At 42.5% G+C, this 22139-nt stretch overlaps 1 protein-coding gene across 2 annotated transcripts; it reads right to left on the bottom strand.

Moving 5' to 3' along the window:
• Positions 1-10000: 10000 nt before the first annotated feature.
• Positions 10001-16668, bottom strand: ESM1 (endothelial cell-specific molecule 1). 2 transcript variants are annotated; one of them, XM_010580581.1, is made up of 3 exons: positions 16368-16668; positions 12205-12360; positions 10001-10101 (listed from the first exon to the last, which is right to left on the bottom strand). In XM_010580581.1, exons 1-3 carry the CDS (start codon positions 16666-16668, stop codon positions 10001-10003), a joined length of 558 nt encoding a protein of 185 aa, XP_010578883.1. The 2 variants fall into 2 exon arrangements, with proteins under 2 accessions (XP_010578883.1, XP_010578884.1); XM_010580582.1 differs by lacking the exon at positions 12205-12360.
• Positions 16669-22139: the final 5471 nt, after the last annotated feature.

Genomic DNA, 22139 nt, shown 5'->3' with positions numbered 1-22139 from the left:
CCTCTCTGGCTGCATTCCACCTGAAGGTCAGATTGTTTACATGGAGTGAGGATATACTGTGTTTTTCTAAATAGAGAGTACATTTTTTGATTCATTAAAAAAACTTTTCCCTGCACAACATAATGGACAGACCTTACTTCTTACTCACAACAGAGACCTGGCTGAAAATCCAAGGAGTTCCAGAGAGCAGAGATGGCTGAAAAAGTGGGAAGGACAGTAAGGGTATCCACATGCATGCAGGAAAGTAAAGAACGTCCAAGTAATAAACACAAATAAATACAGTTTAATGCAAGGGCATTTGTCTCCATTGAATGTTTAACCCAGGTTTATGTTTATATTTCTTGCAGCAACTCCTGCTCTGTCATTAAACAGCATATGAAGTCCTGCACAATTTCATACTCCTCAGGCAGTGCTACTGTTCCCATTATTTCTATTCCAGTCACAGAAATTTTCCTATTTCCTTTATTGGAAGCAGGATATGACATGATACTGTTCTCTCCTTTCTCTGTTGTTTTTTAGTTCTTCAGCATCTCCTCACCTTAGTATAACGTGGGGGAAAATATCACAAAGATGAGAACTATTCTTTCCATTCCAGCATTTAAAGACATAAATATAGAAGATGAGCCATCTTAGGACTTTGATAGTGCAGTAGTTGGCAGGATAGAAGCACATGGAACAGGCAGAAACTCTTACACGTGGAACAAGGTAGTTCACATTGCTCAGACAAGAGAGATATTTTTGGCATTTTATTTTGATCCTAGAAAATTAAGTGTCCTAAGAAAGAGTTCTTATCCAGTGTACAGTAAGAGAGGCCAGTGTATGGCCAGTGAGCTGATTATAAGCTCAGACTTCATTGGAGAATTAAGGTCTTTAGCCTCTCCTCTCCCATTAATTCCAGCCACTGCCACATCACACAGTTGCAGCAGTACAACCTGCCCCTAAAATGCAGCCCATCAACAGCCTTTAAGCCTAGTCTTTTCTTGCCATTATTGAGACTACTGCAAAGTTATAAGCCTATGGAAAAGAAAGAAAAGTAAAAAAAAAAAAAGAAAAAAGAAAAAAGTTTAAAATTAAGTGACTGGAAAGGGCTGTTGAGTACCCACCACCCTGCAAAGGCATCCAGGGAACTGGGGGGTGGTGGGGGGTACTGCCCAGCTGAGCTCTGCCCAGGTATATAGCAAGAGGGGAAAAAAGCAGATGCAAACTCCACAGTTGAATTTGCTAATGTGCCATGAACAGCTGGGACACTTAGGTGGCTCCCATCAGAGAATGAACACTGGGGCTAGGGGTTAAGGCTGGATGGTGCTTCTTCAAGAATCACTTGAGATAATAGAAAACCAAGAGTTTCAAAGGAGTCATCCTATCTCAGACTAAAAGATGTGAGAAGCTGCAGGTGGACCACCAGTTCATAAAGTGATTAGGCTGGGGTCTGCCCAACAGTTCCGTTCACAGCTGAGTCTTTCAGGGCTATTCTGTAGCACCGCACAAGCATCTCTGCCACCTGCACTGGTAAGTGCTTCCCAGAACAGTCCCCTGCCTTGTTTTTATGATAGACCTGGTCACTGGAAATTGCTGCCAGATCCCAGGAAGGTCCTGAGAAAAAGTCTGGCAGTTCATATGGCTGTTAGGGAGCTAAGCACCATTATGAAGAGGATATTGGGCTAGAATGATCTTCAATCTGACCTAATATGAATGTTCTTACTCCCTTCTTATGTTACGCTCTTCACTGACGTGCGCAGCAGCGCTGGAAGACAACTCTACCTCACCAAGTGTTAGGGTTGAGATCAGCTACCATGTACATCCTATGTGAAGTCATCAGGTTCCTGGTGTCCCAATGTTTGCCCCTTTGAGTCAGCTGAGACTGATCTCACCACCTACCTTTTGTGTGTCCACCCTGGGGATCAATAGAAAACAGTCCCCCACACTATGATCATCTATTTACCTGAGGCAGAGATGAGCTAGCTATAGACTTGAACACGATCAGGACCTGGGAAAGATCTCGACCCAGGTATAGCCTACGCTGCCTTGGTAATTATTTAATTTTGTGCCCAGGGCACTTGTGCGTAGTTTTCATCAAACATCATTTTATTGATGTTAAGCCAGGTGTGGCGGTGGAAAGGTGCTGTGTTTGTTGGCAGTTCTGGGTATCCCTGCCCTCACACTGGCCAGAGGGAGCCAGCCATTTTTGCTTGTCATGGTAGCAGCCAAATTTCTGCAGCTTGAGTAGGCTTTTTAAAGTAGGAAGATGAGAGAATCAGGGGAGGGAAACAGATGCTTTCACTGTTCACCCTCCTCTGTTGTGTTCTCTGGTTTTGTGCTTGCTGTTGGGCAGTATCAATATTGCCAGCCCTGAGTTTTCAGTCTCAGCTGGATGACAAGTCCCAAGAAATCATGGCATCAGTTTCAAAATCTTAAAGGGTTTGGTTTGGTTTGGTTTTTTCACATGGTCTTTTAGACTGGCTGCCAGTCGTTTCCCAGAAATTTTTGAGTCTTTGCATGCACACCTGCAATGAAGTGCATTCCCCTGCAATGAGGTTCTTTTGAGGGGGGAATAAAACTTTTCCCCAAAAAACTTTCAATTTTTTTAAACATCAGCTAAGATTCCTAACTAATTCTGTGCAGACAGGTCCAAGGTTGCTAGCAAAGCATCCAGTAACGTGAGATTTGCAGTATGGCTTTAAGAGGTGATAATGTTTCCTGTTCTGTAGATTAGCTATATGGCTGTACAAGATTACAAATACTTCAGTATATAAAGGGGGGGGGGGGGGGGCAGAACTTCTTTATAATACATTGTTGCACCAGAGCCCATTTTGTTCCTTTTTTTATTAAATGCCATCCTGGAACTTTAATGTGGGACTGGATACTGGCAGTTTCCCATGTGCAAAGACCAGGACATACTGAAGAGCAGACTTGGGCTCTCCTTGTGTGCTGCTCTTTTCTTATGCTTATAAAGCCTGAGTATGTTCAAAGCTGAAAACTAGCAGTGTAAATTTCCTAAATGCCTTTAGAAAACCAAAACCTCAACCACTGCCAAGAGAAACATGAGTTCCTGAAACTGGACAGCATTGCTTGGGTTTCCTTTGAAGAAAAAAAAAAAAGAGAGAAGAGAAAAAAAGCCAAATGCCTGAAATATGTAAGATGGAGCTATACAGGAGTTAAAGGGAAGCTGCTTAGGAAGCAAAGCAAAGCCCAAAATAAAAAGCAGGAATGGAAAACTAAAAATAACAAACAGGAAAGTGTGACACAGCTGCAAGGGCTCTGGTGCATTCTCCCCCAGCATTGTACCTTTTTTTTTTTTCAGGAACATACTAATATTGTGTTTGGATTTCAATGGCATTCCAATCCATTATTTGTTCTTCAAAAATAGATGTTTCTCTTGTGAGGAAGAAAGAGATTTTCAAGTAATGTTCATATGATTTCAATTGTCCCAGTTTATCGAATAACACTTCCATAGGCTTAGCCTTTGCAGAGCAGAAAGACTGCATCAATTATGTCATTTCAAGAAAAATTAATCTTTGTCTCGTTAGAATGGTGAAGACCAGTTCATGCATAATCAACTGTTGCCCTTAATTCCAGTTGAATATTTACTTGATAGTTTTCAAAAGTAGGAAGGGGGCTAGGACATGAATCTGAGTTGCAGCTACTTTGGAAGCACAGTGGATAGGAGGGGATCAGGGAGGATCAGGAGCATCGTGTACTAATAAAGTTAAGGAAACCTCTGTCTTTTTCTTCATCCAAACACAGGTTTATTTGTTTTCACAGAGCATGTTGCCTGCCCTGAGAATCCTACAGGAAGGCAGTGCGGGGGATACAGAGCTGTCAGGACTGCAGCGAGATTCCGGGTGCCTGCAGAAAAGCTGGGCTCTCCAGGCGTGGGTGCAACACAACCACCCCAGCCACGACCAAGGCACCCAACACACGCACAGGGGTCACTGGCAGCTCCGGCGTGATGAGATGGGAAGGAATGCTTCAGCATTCAGAGGTCTTGCTGTATTAACACCTATTTAATTGCTATATTTGCCCATTCTGCAAAACTTAAGCCACACATGTGGCTTATGTATGGTCTGTGGCCACCCAGAAGATAGATGGACAATTGACTACGCTTGAGTAGTGCTGGCGCCTATTTTGGGAGAGCAAGAAAGCCAGAACATGCCAGTTTGTCAGTCCAAGTTTCCTCAGACAGTCACAAACCCCAGTGGAAACCACATTAAGACCTGCCAAACTGGAGATAGTGGTGCCTATCAAGCTATCAGTCCAACTTGTAAAATTCCTATTTTCAGCAGACACAACAAAAACAGGAAATATTTACCATCTTTGCAGGTTTCAGGAAATACTTTCAAAGCACTGCTGTGACCTGACAGTCCATTTAAATAGATAGCAAACATGTACAGAAGTGATAATAAATATATTTTCATTTAAAATATATACTTTGGTGTGTTTTCTCTATTATGTATGTCACAGCAGATCAGAGTGGCAAATTTATAGTTAATCACACTGTCGTGATTAGGCAGTGATACGTCTCCCAATACTTCTGTGAATGTATTTATATAAAGAAATTGTACAATAAAGTATGTTAAAGATATTTTGCACAGTTGAAGATGATAATGCTGTTTTTCATTAAATGTTAGTCTACACTGGAAATATATTTATTACATATTATTAGAATCATGGATGGAATACATCTGATATATTCCAGGCTTTTCTATTCGGTGTACTTCAGACATCTCTCTAAAACATGATGATACATTGTTTGAACTGTAATGGTGTCTGCAACATCCTATAATATGGGTTGTAATAGAAACTAATACTGCATTACAGCATACTTATCAATGTTGTTGCATGTTAAATATAAAATGAGAGGCAGTGCAGATATTACTAGCTTAGCTAGTAGTTGAGAAAATAAAGTCTACCTACTAGAAATGAGGCCTATTTGCCAAACGTACTCATACTGGAAATAATATATGACCCCACAGGAGCATGTTGTGTGACAAACCATATCATGACTTTTACCCCAGGAGAGAAGAGCATCTGTAGCTAACTTCAGGCTTGTGTGGGAAGGAAAGATCAGCTAAAAAGAGCATGCCTGCAACATGGAGTTGCGTGAAGAAAGAAATAAAGTCTAAAAGAAAATCCACATGTGCAAAATAAGGGAAATGAGTTGGAGTGTGCAGTAGGGAGCCAGGAGAGTTGTGAAAGGAAAGGTAGAAAGATGAAATAATTGAAAATAAAGAAAAGGCTGGTGAAGAGTGCTTGGTTCCATGAACATCACTTCATGTCCCTTGGGAGGCAGTTCTGAAGGGCAAGGAGTCCAGGAAGTTTCGACATTCTTCAGGAAGGAAATCTTAAAGGCACAGGAGCAGGCCATCCCCATGTGCCGAAAGATGAGCCAGCGGGGAAGAAGACCTGCCTGGCTGAACAGGGAGGTTTGGCTGGAACTCAGGAAAAAAAAAAAAAAGAGAGTTTATGACCTTTGGAAGAAGGGGCAGGCAACTCAGGAGGACTACAAAGATGTCATGAGGTTATGCAGGGAGAAAATTAGTAGGGCCAAAGCTCAACTAGAACTTAATTTAGCTACTGCAGTAAAAGACAATGAAAAAGTTTCTATACATACATAAGCAACAAAAGGATGGCTAAGGAGAATCTCCATACTTTATTGGATGCGGGAGGAAACATAGTGACAAAGGATGAGGAAAAGGCTGAGGTACTTAATGCCTCCTTTGCCTCAGTTTTTAACAGTAAGACCAATTGTTCTCAGAGTACCCAGCCCCCTGAGCTGGGAGACAGGGACAGGGAGCAGAATGAAACCCCCATAATCCACAGGGAAATGGTGGGTGACCTGCTACACCACTTAGACACACAGTTGTCTATGGGGCTGGATGGGATCCACCCAAGGGCACTGAGGGAGCTGGTGGAAGTGCTCACCAAGACACTTTCCATCATGTACCAGCAGTCCTGGCTAACTGGGGAGGTCCCAGTGGACTGGAGGTTAGCAAATGTGATGCCCATCTACAAGAAGGGCCTGAAGAAGTATCAGGGGAACTGCAGGCCTGTCAGCCTGACCTCGGTGCCAGGGGAGGTTATGGAGCAGATCGCCCTGAGTGCCATCACACAACACATACAGAACAACCAGGGATCAGGCCCGGTCAGCATGGGTTTATGAAAGGCAGGTCCTGCTTGACCAACCTGATCTCCTTCTATGACATGATGACCCACTTAAGGGATGAGGGAAAGGCTGTGGATGTTGTTTACCTAGACTTTAGTAAAGCCTTTGGCACCATTTCCCGCAGCATTCTCCTGGAGAACCTGGCTGCTCATGGCTTTGATGGGTATACTCTTTGCTGGGTGAAAGACTGGCTGGGTGGCTGGGCCCAAAGAGTGGTGGTGAATGGAGTTAAATCCAGCTGGTGTCTGTCACAGGTGGTGTTCCCCAGGGCTCAGTACTGGGGCCAGTTCTGTTTAATATCTGTATCAGTGATCTGGATGAGAGGATCGAGTGCACCCTCAGCAAGTTTGCAGATGACACAAAGTTGGGAGGGAGTGTTGATCTGCTCAAGGGTAGGAAGGCTCTACAGAGGGATTTGGACAGGCTGGATCAATGGGCTGAGGTCAGTTGTGTGAGGTTCAACGAGGCCGAGTGCCGGGTCCTGCACTTGGGTCACGGCAACCCCATGCAGCGCTACAGGCTTGGGGAAGAGTGGCTGGAAAGCTGCCCTGCAGAGAAGGACCTGGGGGTGCTGGTCGACAGCCGGCTGAATATGAGCCAGCAGTGTGCCCAGGTGGCCAAGAAGGCCAACGGCATCCTGGCCTGCGTCAGAAATAGTGTGGCCAGCAGGAGCAGGGAGGTGATTGTTCCCCTGTACTGGGCACTGGTGAGGCCGCACCTCGAGTCCTGTGTTCAGTTTTGGGCCCCTCGCTACGGGAAAGACACTGAGGTGCTGGAGTGTGTCCAGAGAAGGGCAACCAAGTTGGTGAGGGGCCTGGAGCACAAGTCTTGTGAGGAGCAGCTGAGGGAGCTGGGGCTGTTTACTCTGGAGAAGAGGAGGCTGAGGGGAGACCATATCGCTCTCTACAACTGCCTGAAGGGGGTTGTAGTGAGGTGAGTACTGGTCTCTTCTGCCAGGTGCCTGGAGATGGGATGAGAGGAAATGGCCTCAAGTTGTGCCAGGGGAGTCTTAGATTGGATTAGGAAAAATTTCTTCACTGAAAGAGTTGTCAGGCACTGGAACAGGCTGCCCAGGGAAGTGGTGGAGTCACCATCCCTGGAGGTATTAAAAGATATGTAGATGTGGCACTTAGTGACATCGTTTAGTGGTGGATTTGGCAGTCAGGTTTACAGTTGGACTGGATCTTACAGGTCTTTTCCAACCTAAATGACTCTGTGATTCAATGATCATTTGCATTATTTCTTGTACCGGTGTAGTCCCATTGCCACAAGTAGCAATAGGAAGACTTTTCAAAAGATAATGGATAAAATTTACTTATAATTTCATCCTGGAACCTATTCTGTGTGGAGTAATCTGTCATTGGAGCAGCTGAGGAAGTGCAAAGCCATTTTATAAATTTGGTGGAAAACAGAAGAAAACATCCCCAAAACATTTGCAGGCATGCCTCTCCTTCTTTCTCCTGACTTGCTGTGTGTGGATCCACAGGTTACTCCTATATGGTAAATCAAACAGTGCCATGGAGTTGCAGTCATTGCCCCAGGGCTAAATGGTCCCTGGCATGGCAGTGTCCAGGCCAGCAAGAGGACTCCCAAACCCTTCCTGCACTGGGGTTGGCCAGGGACGGGCTGTCCCCAGTAGGCAACTGGATCCAGTCACCTTGTTTTGGAGGTGAAGACAATTGGATGGTATGGACACAAACCACTCTGGACACAGGCCACCACTCAGCTTCAGCAATGGAGAATGGTCCCCAGCAAATTCACTGAAACGGATGTGGCCATTGTGAAATCATTTCCGTGGATTTGGGAGCAAAACTGTGCCTAGTCTGCATGCAGCATTGCTATGCCATCTCCAGCAGTCTTACTCTGTCATTAATGGATAGACACAATAAACAGAGATGCTTTCAGGTTTTTTTATTGAACAATAATAGTCATATACTTTTAAAAACCAACCAGCTTATTAGATTTACATTCAAGAACTTGTAATGTCATTTATGACACTGTTGAAAGATAGTAATAATGTATGCAAATATTTACTACGTTCTTTAAATAATTCTCTTTAGTCTGCTGAAAGACTGTGGGTTTGATCCTGCTCTCACTGAAATCAAGAAAAAAATTACTTTTTATGTCAGTAGGTGAGAATCAATACACTTGCTTGTAAATAGCCCAAGATAATATTGCTCCCTCTCAGGCCCAAACATTCAATACAGGTTAAAATGTGATATATGGGAGTTTGAGGTTTATGTTTGTGTGTCTCCAATTATCATGGCAAGAGAGCCTGCACTGCCATACTGATGTTTGGACACCTACTGCTGTCATAGTCCTCTTGTTCTAGAGCAGCACAGGTCAACACTGCTTTCTCAGGTGAAAGCAGCCTGGTTCCACCAAAGCTGACTTTGGATCATGATTTGGACTCTTTAAAAGCTTTGGTGTTTCTATTGTTCATAGTTTTAAAAGTATGTTTTCAGATCCTGCACCAAACTTTGGCAGTGGTAGTGTGTGCTCCTTCTTTCACTGAAGTCACTGTCAAAGCTCCCATTGATTTCAAAGAAAATACTCAATTCAAACCACATTTCCAATGAGAGTGCTCTGCATTACAAGGCAGTTCCTAAACTCATGCAATCCAGGTTCACTCTGACACAGCTACGACATCAATTTCCATTATCTGAGGATCTGGTTGTTTCCAGACATATCAGCAAACCCATCTCAGTGTGGATTTTTATGTTACAAATATATCATCTAGTCTGGACTGAATGAGGGACTGCCAGTTCCTACAACATTCTAACATAGGTTTTTCTCCTGGCTGAAATGGGACCACTTGCTCATGCAAGTCAGAAGCGAAGGACTGGGTACCAAAGTACTGTAGCCTGTGGCTGCATTACCAGTCACTGAGGGTCCAAGACTTCTCTACATTGGATCAGATGTACTCCTTGTGAGTCACAGCTGGGCTGCAGCCACCGGTGAAGATGGAAAGTACGACAGTCCATTTGCTGGCCTCTGGCATTGGACCCACTCTTCCCCAAGAAATGCCGACATTGCCTTAAGGGCACCAAAGTAGCTGCTTTATAGAAATAGAGAGAGTGAGAAATAATGCTAAGCAGCTTCTTTCATTTTAGGTCCCCCTCTACATATCTGTATAATTTACCAAGCTGCTGTTTCTCAGCACAGAATTTAACTTTAGAAATCCACCTTAACACAATTTATGTCTGCGGTGTCTTGGCTAAGTTATTCACAATGTATAGACTGAAATGCTGGGTGTTTTCTCACTGAAGAAAGGGCGTATTTGTCTCTGCAGAATTGTCACCAAAATTCCAAAAACCAGAAGATGACTAACGTTGGTTTATTTAATTCACACTGTTGTCCTCATATGTTATTATTATTATTATTATTATTGTGATTCAGGGGTGTTGCTTTCTATCCTGGGATTTGTTGATGTGCTTTTCTTTCATGTTGGCTCCACACCAATAGTTTCACTCACCCAAACTGTCCACTGAATTCAGTGAGAGCTTTCCTGGCCTCAGGCTGCAAGAGTCAACCTCCGGCATTATTTAAATGAGGAGGGTTGAATCGTGCTGGTTTTTTAATATTACTGTACATTCAGGAATCCACAATACATTTCTCTGTTCAAATACTTATCAAAACAAATATCAAAAATCATATACACTGTACAGTCTATTTTTAAGTAAACATTTTTTTCATGAAAAACAGAATCACAATTGGCCTTCAGAGGTTACATTTTTATATGCTATAGATCTACTTTGTTCTTAAAGTGTGTTGTTGCATATTCAATAATCTGTGAGAAATGCATTCACTTGAAAGTCTTATGAGTGTAACTAAATATCAGCGAGGATTTAGCCATTTCATTACTGGAGAATGAATACCTTTCTCCTTAACGAATTCCTCTTTTACAGAATTGCCATCCCCTGATGCCATGTCGTTCTCTGAAAATACACAAAAATAAAGGTGGATTTCATGAAAATGAGAGAATTAAAACATTGTCTTGCAGCAATGTCCCTGGTTTGGGGAACACTTCAGAAAAACCTTAGCTAGCAAATCTTTTAGGGATCTCCCTGAATGCCTCCAGTTATCTAGTTGCAAAATTTCTGCCAAATTATGGCATAAGCCAGATGTGCTTTCTAGTAGTTCAAGCATAAGTCAAGTGATTTGAGTTCAGTTTCAGTTCTCACTGTAACACTCCAGTGTGACATGGGACCAAGCAGCACATCCTCAATAGCTACAGCAGCAAATTAAATATGCCTGCAGCTGTTGTGTGACTGAAGCCAGCTGGCATGGAATAGCCTGGTGCATGCCACTAAACTCTCTTACTCTCCAAAAAAAAGGTAAAAGTTATCCAGTTTGTCTACTGGAAGTGGCCCCTTGTTGACACTGATTCCTGAGCTGTGGCTGAGGTTGTTTGGCATGGCCTACCTAGGCTGGGATAAAGCATGCTGGCTGCTGCCCTACTGTTTGACCATGAAGGTGGTCAAATTGCAATACACAGGAACACACTCTGGCACCATTAAGTTTACTAGGATATATGTAGCCATAATGTCTTTATAAAATATATGGGCCAGAAACTTGCCTGTTTAAAACACAGAAGCATTCACAGCTATTTTAATTTGCTGAGGATCTGTCCTAGATGCTATAGCTACCTCTGAAGACCACTATTAAATGAAACCCCATGTGACCATCCCATGCAGTACTACCCACAGTGTCACTGGTCTACTTCCAGTGATGAGGACAGAAAACAGGGTGAAACCTTTGCACAGGTAAAAAATACCAATTGTTTCTATGGGTTCAGTATCTTATCCTGGCTGAGATCAGGCAAGCTGCTAAATATTGAGGCAGCAGAAGGTTTGGGGCCAAGGGAAGGAGAGGAAAGGGGGGGAAGAACTGATGAAAACAGGCTACCTGGGAAGATTTGGAATATAGGCTAGATACAGAAAAAAGCAAGACAGGAATATTTTTTTGTGTTATTTCAGCACCCTTGGTAATAAACAAAACCTGGAAAGGCAAAAGGGTACAACCATATAGAAAGATACAAAAGGATCAGGACTGATCCATCTCGCAAATTTTTTTTTCAAGATCATTTAAAATGTCATATAAGTGTAAGCTGAAGAACTTTGCTTCTGTCTAACTTTCACTAAACAGAAAGTGGGGGAAAGATAAATCATGTATTAAGGCAGCAAACTCTTCATAGCTTAATATAACAGGAGAAAATCAAAATAAGGCACACAAACTGCAGTTGGAGGAGAAATAAATTTCAAAGATGTTTGGGTGAAATCCTAGAAAAGGTCCCAGTAGGTCTAGGATTAGATCTCTGGTATTTATTTAAAATCTTTACATTTGTATTGATTTTGATTGGTGAACACTGTTCAAATATACCTCAGTATCATCAGGTGGAGAATAAAAGAGGAAGAAATTTTAATCCCAGCTTTCAAATCTTCAGTGATCTCTCCTTCCTGCCTCAAAAACACTCCAGTTTCTCACATGCCTTTTTTTTAATTCTGTAAAGAACTGTTACAGGCTTCAGACATAATCTTAAATCTAAGAACTTATTCCAGAGATACTGTGATAAATGTCTACAATAAAACATTCCATAAAACAGTTCACTGACATCTGAAAATGTATAAAGCTCTGTCTTCATGGAAGAAGGATGTTACTTTTACCACATATTAGCTAACAGTAGTAAATACAGCCTAGTGAAATCCTATTCTACACAAAGTAGGTACATACATTGCATCTGAACTGACTACTGCAAATCCTGGCACAGGTGATGTTGTACTGCTAGTGCATGCAACAGCTGTGAAGTATTTTGCCCATGTGAGGATTTCAAAATGTTTTCAGCATGTGTCACAGCTCACCAAATTCCATGCCTTATGTTAAGGGAGCTGCCAATAAAAAAACATAAACGTACCTTGTGTTGTTAGCTGTTTGCACAGCTCCACCAAAGTACACATCACTCACTCACAGCATACACAGCATGCAAGTAGATCATGTAAAAGGTGATTTCTGCTAAAATCAACTGCCCCACAAAGTCTTACCTGTGTGTGAAACTATTTTTCGTCGATTTGGAGGCTTTGAAGCAGACAGTTGAAAAAATGGGAACTTCAAACACTTCCCGGTTACTCTGTCACAGATGCCAGAGGGACAGTTGCAGGTTTTCCTGCATTCCATTCCATAGGTACCATAGGGACATTCTGAAAAAAAGTAATATTGCAAAGCAGTCCTCAGTGATCCAAGTCAGCTGCCAGCACTCTTAATAGCTGGTCTGCTTATATCCTTAAAAGTGGAAAACCTTTGAGGAGAGGTCAGCTAAACCTTGACTATGGGATTTCAGCATACTGACTGCTTATTACAAGCATTTTCCAGTTTTAACAAACCTTGACACACATGATATACATCATTTCTTTTCATATAACTTATTTACAATGTGCCAACAATAATCCTTCTCTGAAACACTCTTAGTATTAAAATGCAAATTAAAGGCAGTATGACTATGTAAGTATGTAATCATAGAGGATGTAGTTAAAGGACTAGCGTCAGATTTAGAAAAGAAGAATACTTCAGCAAGTTCCTGAATTCATTGTTTGGGCGTGATATTATCTGACTTACATGACCGTCATGATTTAGAGCTGCAATCTATTGCTAGTGCCAGGCTGCCTGTGGCCAGGGCCACTGCACATAGCCTTGGTGGAGACTGCCGCCCCGACCCTGAGGAGCTATCCAGCAAACACACCATCCGCCTGGAGACGCTCCCAGCTCTTGGGAAGAGCCTTCCGCTATGTAACAACTTCTCAGACAGCAAAGGTCTGCCTTCCCATGGCAGACAGCAAAGAGCAAACCTACATTTCCAGCCTAAAGAGTGAGTATGCTCTAAAGGGATCACTGGCACTAAGGTGGCTGCCTGGTTGTATTGCATCTGGTCACATACTGCCCTGAGCCAAATCTCCTGCCCCTGAGCAAGCTTGTACAGGAGCACCAAAGGGCAGCTGTCAGGATGGGACCAAATGTTTTCTGAAAAAAATTAAGTCAGGTGCAGAGGATTTGCCCCATCCCATAGCTGACACCTATCACATGCTGGATCACATAGCTTCCCAGAGGGTTTAAACTTGGGGTCACGGCCCTTGTCTTCCTCTGCCTTGCTATTGAACAGGGCACCTTCCCAGAGCCATAGCTGAAGAGATGGAGACAAGGAAAATCCAGCTCCAGCATCCCCTTTCCAAACCCCTTGTCATGGTTTAATGAAACAAGAGATCATCACAAGAGAAGTTTGGGATGTCCCAGAAGAAAGGTCTTTATGCTCGAGCTGTCCTTGCCAACCCAGGGTGCAGGTCACCTTAAATGACAAGTCCTGGCGAGTTTCCAGTTCAAGTCCTAAGGGCAGGTGAATGACCATTCAGGGCTGGACCAAGGATCCATTCAGCCCAGGCTCCCACAAAACACTTAAGAAAGAAGATGACCATGGTAAGCACAAATGATACCTCTTCCCCTATATTCTCCCCCATTTTCAGCTCTGGGACATCCTGAGCCAGCCATAGTTTCTGTGCATGTAACATCCCACAACAGGGTTACCCTTCTCAGTTTGTCCAGTCTCCTCTTGAACCAATGCAAATACTTAGTTTCACCATACAGACTAGGCTATCTTAAAACCAGGCTAATGCCCCCAAATGAAACCAACATATTACAACTCTCTACATGTCCAATGGTTATGCTTTTATAAATGAAAAACAATGGAAAATCAACTAATTCCCTGCTAGGGAGTGCAGAGTGAATTCCTCCAGCCTGGAGGACCTCACAGAGCTTCACCATACTCCCCTTCCCAAGCAAGGACACTCTTTGATCTGCTGTTTGTCCACATAAACCAGAAACAAAATCCTGCCAAAGCAAAACAGGTCTTGTGTGCACAAACCTCCCTGAGGGACGAGCTGAGAGCACACACCACATGTAGCATTAATCTGCCTGCTGCAGGTGCTTAGGTACTGAGCCCAGAGAGGTGGGATGCAAAGCTGTGTACAACGGCATGGAAACAAGTCTGAGCCCAAAGCACTTGGCTCCATGTGGAATAATCCTGACATTGATGTTGCTCTTCAGATTTGATGAAACTGAGATCTGAGTCAATTTTGCTTTCAGAAGGTTTTGTTCAGCAGGAGCCTGCTCCTAAATAAATTGCAAATAGCTCCCAGTGATCTAAGGGAAGCAAAAGCAGGTTCTTTACTGTGACAGTTATACCTCAGATTTAGAGGGTATTTACTAATAAAAGTGCAGGGCACCAGTTTTCCTTAGTCTGTTTTGAACAATAATGACATTGCTATTGATTATAATACTAAATACTTACAATACTGAAAGTACTCAAAAAATTGCTCTGAAACATATACTGTCCATGTTTTACCCACTTCAGAAATCAGAAATTGAAGAACAGACTTCAGGTTATTTTTCCACCACTTCAAAGTAAATCAGTTGCAGGCAACCAGAGAGAATATAGCCATCCTGACTCTGTGAATTATTACAAGCATGGAAGTTACTAAAATGAGTGAGTGATGTGGTATCATAGCTATAAACACAGAAAATAAAAATACTTGGCCCCATACTTTGCCCGATAAAATTCAAATACATCCAGAAAGAGACTGCACTATCTCAGAGCTGAGATGAAAAAAGAAAAATAATTAGGAATTACATTGATAATATTTAGTGAAAATAAATATATGGGGAATATAAGCCTTAAATACCAATTTACAATTCAAAGTCAAGATGTGGCTTTCTTGAAATTAATGATAGTTTTTTCACTGACTCACTGGAAAAAAAAACATTTTACTTTACATTTTTTACAGAGCTTCCCAGATTCAGCTACAGGGATTCATATCTCATGTTCCTCAATGTTTCTTTTTTCCCATTTGAAGTGTGCTATTGCAAAGAAATTCCTACGAGGACAGGGAAAAGTATATAATCATTCAAAAGAACTGTTAAAAGAAATATAGGTGGTATCTTGTACTGCAGTAACTTTTAATAAACTGAAGATCAGTCAACTATCTCAGTAAAATAGTTTTCTGGTGGGTGCACCAGAGAAATTATCTTTATGTGTAAATTCTAGTCTTCAAAAATAAAAGTAGTATTTGGGGTTTCACCCTCTAACATGCACATGAATTTGGTTTTAATACCAATGTAAGTAAGTGTGTGCTTATTGAGTGTGTATGTGAGTCAGCCTGAATGATTTTTTGCGGCATCTGGTCCTAAGTCATTACTTTAACTGAGGCTATTAATACTCGGGTTATTTAACTGCCAAGACATCTCCACTTCTAAGGAAGTTATTCAAAAGCATATCTGTATCTACTTACTGAAGTGGTACACGAACACAGGAAAACTCACTGCATTCATAGTTTGCAAAGCCTTTTTTAAAAATTATTTATTTTAGAATCTTTCATCCTACTTCCTAGTAATTTAATACCTTCTCTCCTTTTAAAGAGTCTCCTTTTTGCATGGAGTGGGGATAGGTCTTAAATGAAAAATGCCATAATAGTTACAACTAAAGATATCAGCATGCAGCATACCTGGAATAAGATGAGAGCTGTGGCTGGCTGCTCACCTCACAGTCAGCTCCTGTTCTGTTAGTCCCATCTTTCAGGCAGGAGGGTCTCTGTTTGCCTTCCCTGACTACATCCCTAGGGTAGCTAAGCACCTCAAAGGCAGGACTGAATTAAACACGACAATGTCCCCAGGCGCTCAGGCAGTGCTGTTATCTCCATCTTCCAGACCCCAGAGAGAACACCTGGTCCCTGGGCAGGCAGCCGGCAGTGCCAGAGGGAACCTTACCCCAGGAAGAGCACGGCAGGGGCAGGGACCCTGTGACAAGTTTGGACTTGCAGGATTTAAGTCTTTACAATTTATAGAAAGCCACCCACCAAATCAGAGGAAGGATCAGGACTAGTGCCTGGGTCTCCCAAGTCCTAATCAAAAATCTCATCTCCAAGCACAGCCCATCCGTATTTCCTCACACGTGTCCCTAAGTCTAAACAATATTCTCACATAAATAACCCTGTCCCACCTACAAGTAACACCTTTTAATACCAGCAGGTATTTTTCACTTTCTTCTTGGTTAAGGGCTGAGCTGGAAAAATCCCATTTTAGACCTTTCAAGCAGGAGGCAAGCTCTATATGTAGGTTGCTGTAAAACTGCCACAGTGGGTGCATGCAAAGTGAATATTGTTACCTTTGCAGATACCAAATTCATCACCAAAGTCATCCTCCTCAGTGTAAAACTGGCACTTCAGCCCAGGACCACACTTGACACCATCCATACCCGAGACCGTACGATAGCAAGTCTCCCCCAGAGCAGCTGCACACACTCTGCAACAGCCACAGTCATCCAGCACCGTTCGCTTACAGCGCAAGGTACTTTTGCATGCGTTACTGTCACAGGGCTCGGGACAATCTACTGCATATTTCGAACTCCAAGCAGTTCCAGCGTGCACGGGCATCAGGAGGAGTGTGAGAAACAGGAAGCCCTTCATGTCTTGCAGGGGTAAATGTTCCGTCCCAAAGAGCAGGCTTTAATGCTCAGCCTGCTGGTGCCTTGTGCCGAGGGAAGCAACGGTACAGAATCCAAAGTGGTAGCTGCACACATCAGCCTACAAGTTTATGAGCTTTATACAGTGTGTTGCCCACATGCTGCACCGTCGTCAGCTTCCTCAATCCGGCAGCGCTGCTCCTGCCAGCCTCCCTTGTTTCAGTTTATGAAATCCAGGATGAAGGTTGGATTAGCACTCTGCTGCCATCCAGGAATTGAAAAGCCTGAGCTGATGTAATCTGTTATGTTTAGTTGGTTGTTTTGCATGAGGACTAAAAACTCTCTCACATCCGTCTCAAATGCTCAAGGACGTCTGCCAAAAGGAAAAAAAAACAAACCCACACACAACCAAGAAAAAAAAAAACAAACCCCAACCCCAAGTAGGTTGCATACCTTCCTGCAGGACAGGGATCGCTGTGACACTGGGCACACTGCTGACAGGACAGCTCTGCCTTGGTAACACAGCTCATGCGACCAGAAGAAAATCACACTGAATCTTCTCACTGATGAAAGAATAATCTTTAAAAGAATAAATCTTTGCCATTGCCTTCAAGGGGTTACGGACAGTTACTTTAAGGAACAAAGTGAGATCATGTCATTTAACAGCTGAGCTCAGATGTTTCAGTAGTGTTTTTCCTGCCTGCCTCAAAACAGTACTTTTTAATCAGTATTTAGGTGGAGATGAATTAAACATTTTACTCAAGGATTACTGTTAGAACTAAAACCAGGTCAGACAGAAACCAGCATTTTGTGGGATCTTCCACAGGAAATTCAGAGGAATGATCAATGAGCTGCCTCGACCTCACAACCGAAGGGGGAAATCCCCATCCATCACCAGCACCATCTGCACAGCCTTAATGTGGATCCGGGGCGGGGGGGGGGGCTGATTCTCCTCCCCTTTACACCACTTCTATCCTGATCAAACTCTGTGGGATGCCCTGATGTTGTTCTTCAATGAAAGCAGTGTAAATAAACAGAAAATAAGTTTCAATTTCCCCCATCCCCCCTCTTAGACTTTATTCACACTGCCAGAGCCTTGACAAGAAACAGCAAACAACTGAAGAGTTTAGTGAAACAGACAAGCCACCAGAGAGATGGAAATTTCTGCTCTAAAGAAAGATCTACAGGGAAGGAAAGAAGGAATAAAGCCAGCCATAAATAAATCTCTGAATACTGAAAGTTGCTGCCACTGAAGTTAGTGGGAACCATAGCGATATAAATTTGTGTGTGACCAGCCTGCCATTTGGGAATCCTGTGTCTTGAGTGGGCTGAGGATGCTGCCAGTAGGCTGCCAAATAAAATGAAGGGCTATGCTGGAAATACAGGAGAGCAGGAAAGCCTTTTCTTCATGAATGCGAATGTGAACTGATAGATCTAAACCAAAATGCTTAACTTCTCTCTTGTGAAGAAGTTGAGAAAACCAACATATTGTATGTTGCATCTGGGTAGGTTGTTCGTATACTTCTGGTACATGTGGGTATTAAGAACCTGGATAGCATAGCATAGCATTGCATAGCATAGCATTGCATAGCAGAGGAAGAGGAAGAGGAAGAGAGAGGTAGAGTGTCCTGGTTTCAGCTGGAATAGAGTTAATTGTCTTCCTAGTAGCTGGTATAGTGCTGCTTTGGGTTCAGTATGAGAAGAATGTTGATAATGCACTGATGTTTTCAGTAGTTGCTAAGTAGTGCTTAACCTAAGTTAAGGATTTTTCAGCAAGAAGGCTGGAGGGGCACAAGAAGTTGGGAGGCGACAGTCAGGGCAGCTGACCCAAACTGGCCAATGGGGTATTCCATACTGTGTGGTGTCATGTCCAGTATATAAACCGGGGGGAGTTGGCTGGGGGGGGCCGGATCGCTGGTCAGGGACTGGCTGAGCATCAGTCAGCGGGTGGTGGGCAATTGCATTATGCATCACTTCTCTTTCTTGGGTTATATGTCACTCTCTTTTTGTTATCTTCTTTTTCATTACAATTACTTTTTTTTTTTCAATTATTAAACTGTTCTTATCTCACCCCATGACTTCTACTTGTTTTCTATTATCCTCCCCATCCCACCAGCAGGTGAGGGAGGAGTGAGTGAGCAGCTGCATGGTGCTTATTTGCTGGCTGGGGTTAAACCATGAGAAGGAGAGGGGAGAGGAGAGGAGAGGAGAGGAGAGGAGAGGAGAGGAGCCTAATATGTTTAACACATGTCAAAGGGAGACTGCACTCAGGCAAATATTTGCAGGCATCCGTCTTATACAGTATATAATTATTCAAAATACAGTTCTTCTAATCACAGTTGCCAGCTGGCAGATGTTTACATGCACTAGCACATGCCTGGTTTCACATGTAATCTTGGACCAATCAGTGAATTTAAAGTGTAAAAATTAAAGCATTAGGTTGAAGTCTTGTATGAACTGACAAAAGTGCTATTGGTAGCCATGAGGTGACAGCAATTAGCAGTAGTAGACAACTTCATCTTCAAAATCCAATGCAACTATCCTCTGGGAAGTGAAAGGAATACTTCAAACATGGAAGTGAAGATTGCAGCTAAAAAACAAGGAGGCACAAAAGTACAAGGTTATAATGAGCAGATAAATTAGAAATGGATGTGCTATCCCTGATCCCATCACAACTACAACATGGCAAAAGCCTGTTTTAAAAAAAAAAAAAAAACAAAAAACTAACACAACATCTGCCCCATAGTTCACAGGTCAGCAGAGTAATGTAAACCACTACCCATTTCTGCTGGCATTAGCATCAACTAAAATTGACACCGGTTTATATAAATAGGTGAGGCTGTAACCTGTGGGGCTGAGGAGCCTATGTAAATCCCACTGGGCAGTCCCTCAGTGGGAGAGAGCAGCTAAATTTGATCAGAGGGCCAGGGAGCACAGCTAAGGGCAGTAACCTTTTCAGTCCCACAGCCGAATCTGTTCACAAGGGTGAAATAGCCCAAAGAAGCAGGTTGCATACTTAGTGCATGAGATTTCACAGGTCTGCAGCAGTAAGGAGCAGGAAGGCTTTCCCTAAAGTCCCACCCTTAAGTCTCCTTTAAGTTAATTCACACCTGCCCTTAAATTCATACCTGCTTGCTCACTCAGAGGAGATAACAGAGAAGTATGCAGACCCACCCACGCATACACTTAGGCATTTATGCCTGGTAGTAAACACCAGCTGGTAAAATCCTGTTCTGTATTTAGGAAATGCTCCTTGTATAAAACACCGAACAAGATCTGAAAGGGCTGCACTTCACATTTGGGTTTCTCACAAGGAAAATGTCCTAGGGAGATGATAAATAAAAAAATTACACACAGATGTGGTGAGAAAAAGAAATTGTAAAAGAGATCAGCACACTCCCCTAGCAACTAGCCAATATTATTTGGAATAAGATGGAAACTGTATTCTGTGCTTGGAGCTAGAAGCCAAAGTAAATTATTACAATGGATCAAAAAATACATGTAATGGAAGAAAACAATATGAACAGATAGAGGTCTGGCTTATACATGAGTATCATGGAGGAAATAATGATACTATGATCTTCCACACCGTCCACTGATTAAGTAGTGAAATAAATCCAATGTCACTCCCTCTGCTTTTAATGTTTCTTTGTTGTTTTACCTGTTGAATCCATTAACCTTTTAATTCCAATGAACAGCTTGATCCTGTAAAGCCCTGAACTAAGCTCTCCCTCGAAAACTGGTGCAACGGGAATTAATGAAGCTTCCCCAGCTATCAACAGCAGAAAATTTAGCACCATTATTTAATGTGTGGTATAAATATACTTTAAATGTGGGAGACTTTCTGGATCAGATCAGATCAGTGCTAATTATTTTTTCTCCAAATTTACAGTATAAACTCTCTTGGTGCCAGTTTACATCATAATTACATCATCATATATAATGTTTGGCATTCCTCCTAGAAACAGAAGAGGTTTCAACCCTTAGGTTCAAGACTTTACAGGGAACAGAGCAATCAATGGTTTAGTATCAGTGAGCTGTGAACTGTGTTTCCAGCTGAATACTTCACAACACAATTTTTCCAGTTCTTTTGCAAATAATCCATTTCTCAAGCAAAAGCAACTGCGGGGGGGCAGGTCTTGAGGTTGTATTTATGCCCTCTGAAAAGTTTGACTCCACCTGTTAAAGATCCCCAATAAATTACATACTTCATGATACATGATTAATCTCTGCTGATATATGGGAGCAGTCTATTCATTAGGCCAATACTCTAAGACTTTGCTTGTTTTGCTCCTTAGATAGAGTAACGTTCACTTCATTTCTTCTGAACTTAAGCATTCTGGCCACTGTCATTATCCAGTCTTTTGAACATGTAAAGCTGGGATAAGCAGGAAGCATTAATATGTCTTTAAACATAGGAAAAGGTTTAATGTATGAGCCTTGTTGCTCATTTCCAAAAGGCAGTCCCTAAACTAAAAATATGTTACTGTACATTCCTGAACGATCCAACCTTTTCCCAGGCTTCCTTTACAAAAAGCCATAAGCACAATGCTATATGAGAAGCAAAGTTTCAAAGGGAAACACCGAAAGGAAGCTGAGCTGCAAAGTCCAAAATGAAAAGCCAGAAATAGGAAGTAAAAGATAAGAATCAGGAAAGTGAGATAGCGGCAAGGACTCCCCTTTGTATGATTTCTTTTCTTGTATCTTTTCAATGAATTGCTAATTACTCTTTGTTTCAACTGTAACATGGCAACTCAACTTCACTCTGGTAAAAATAGATGCTTTGGGACATTTCCTACGCGCTGAAGGCAAGAGGTGTTTACATCCTTTCTCCAGGCAGACCAGGTGCTATGCAGAGAAGTGGGTAGGCTGGCTACCTCTCCACAGACCTCAGGAGCTACTATAGAAATGACTGGATATGGTGGGGTTATCTGCAGAAAGCCTCAGGAACTAGAGCCATAGCTTGTTTGGAGCATATTAAAAATATCCTTGCCCATAACTCCACATACAAATATGTGGCATGTCCAGCCTGGGAGCTGGAAGCCAAACTGACTGCACATAACTTCTGCTCTGAGTTTCCTCCCTCAGACCTATGGCCATACAAATGGAGCTGGGCACCTCTCAGGTCTGTGCTACTGAGTCCACATGGCACAGTCCTGTTCCTTGAAGGATTGTGTTCATGTCCTAGCTCTGATTGAAGGATCTCTGCACTGTGCCCTCCCTGCACAGTGTGGCTATTCCCAGTGATTTTACAACCACTGCAATGTTCTGTATAGCAGAAATCACTGGCTTTCCCTCAATTAATTCATGAATTGGGTCAAATAATTCTGCTGTGCTTAGCGAATGTGTTCAAGAGACAAAAAAACATCACAGAGTGGTGGAAAAGATCTACTACATGGCAACGGGGTCAATTTTCTCCAAGGCAGGCAAGTTTGGGTTTGTCATACACAATAAATAGGTAGTTGATGTAAGTGC

The sequence above is a fragment of the Haliaeetus leucocephalus genome, unplaced genomic scaffold (genome assembly GCF_000737465.1).
Source record: "Haliaeetus leucocephalus isolate CR32 unplaced genomic scaffold, Haliaeetus_leucocephalus-4.0 Scaffold722, whole genome shotgun sequence".
Lineage (NCBI taxonomy): Eukaryota > Metazoa > Chordata > Aves > Accipitriformes > Accipitridae > Haliaeetus > Haliaeetus leucocephalus.
This window is presented reverse-complemented; position numbering and strand designations above follow the sequence as displayed.

Excerpts from the sequence above, each read along its gene's own strand:
- ESM1 (XM_010580581.1), bottom strand. The coding sequence starts at position 16,668 with ATGAAGGGCTTCCTGTTTCTCACACTCCTCCTGATGCCCGTGCACGCT. Across the intron at positions 12,361-16,367 it reads TGAATTTGGTATCTGCAAAG|AATGTCCCTATGGTACCTAT; the intron begins GTAACAATATTC and ends ACTTTTTTTCAG. Across the intron at positions 10,102-12,204 it reads AAAAATAGTTTCACACACAG|AGAACGACATGGCATCAGGG; the intron begins GTAAGACTTTGT and ends GTGTATTTTCAG.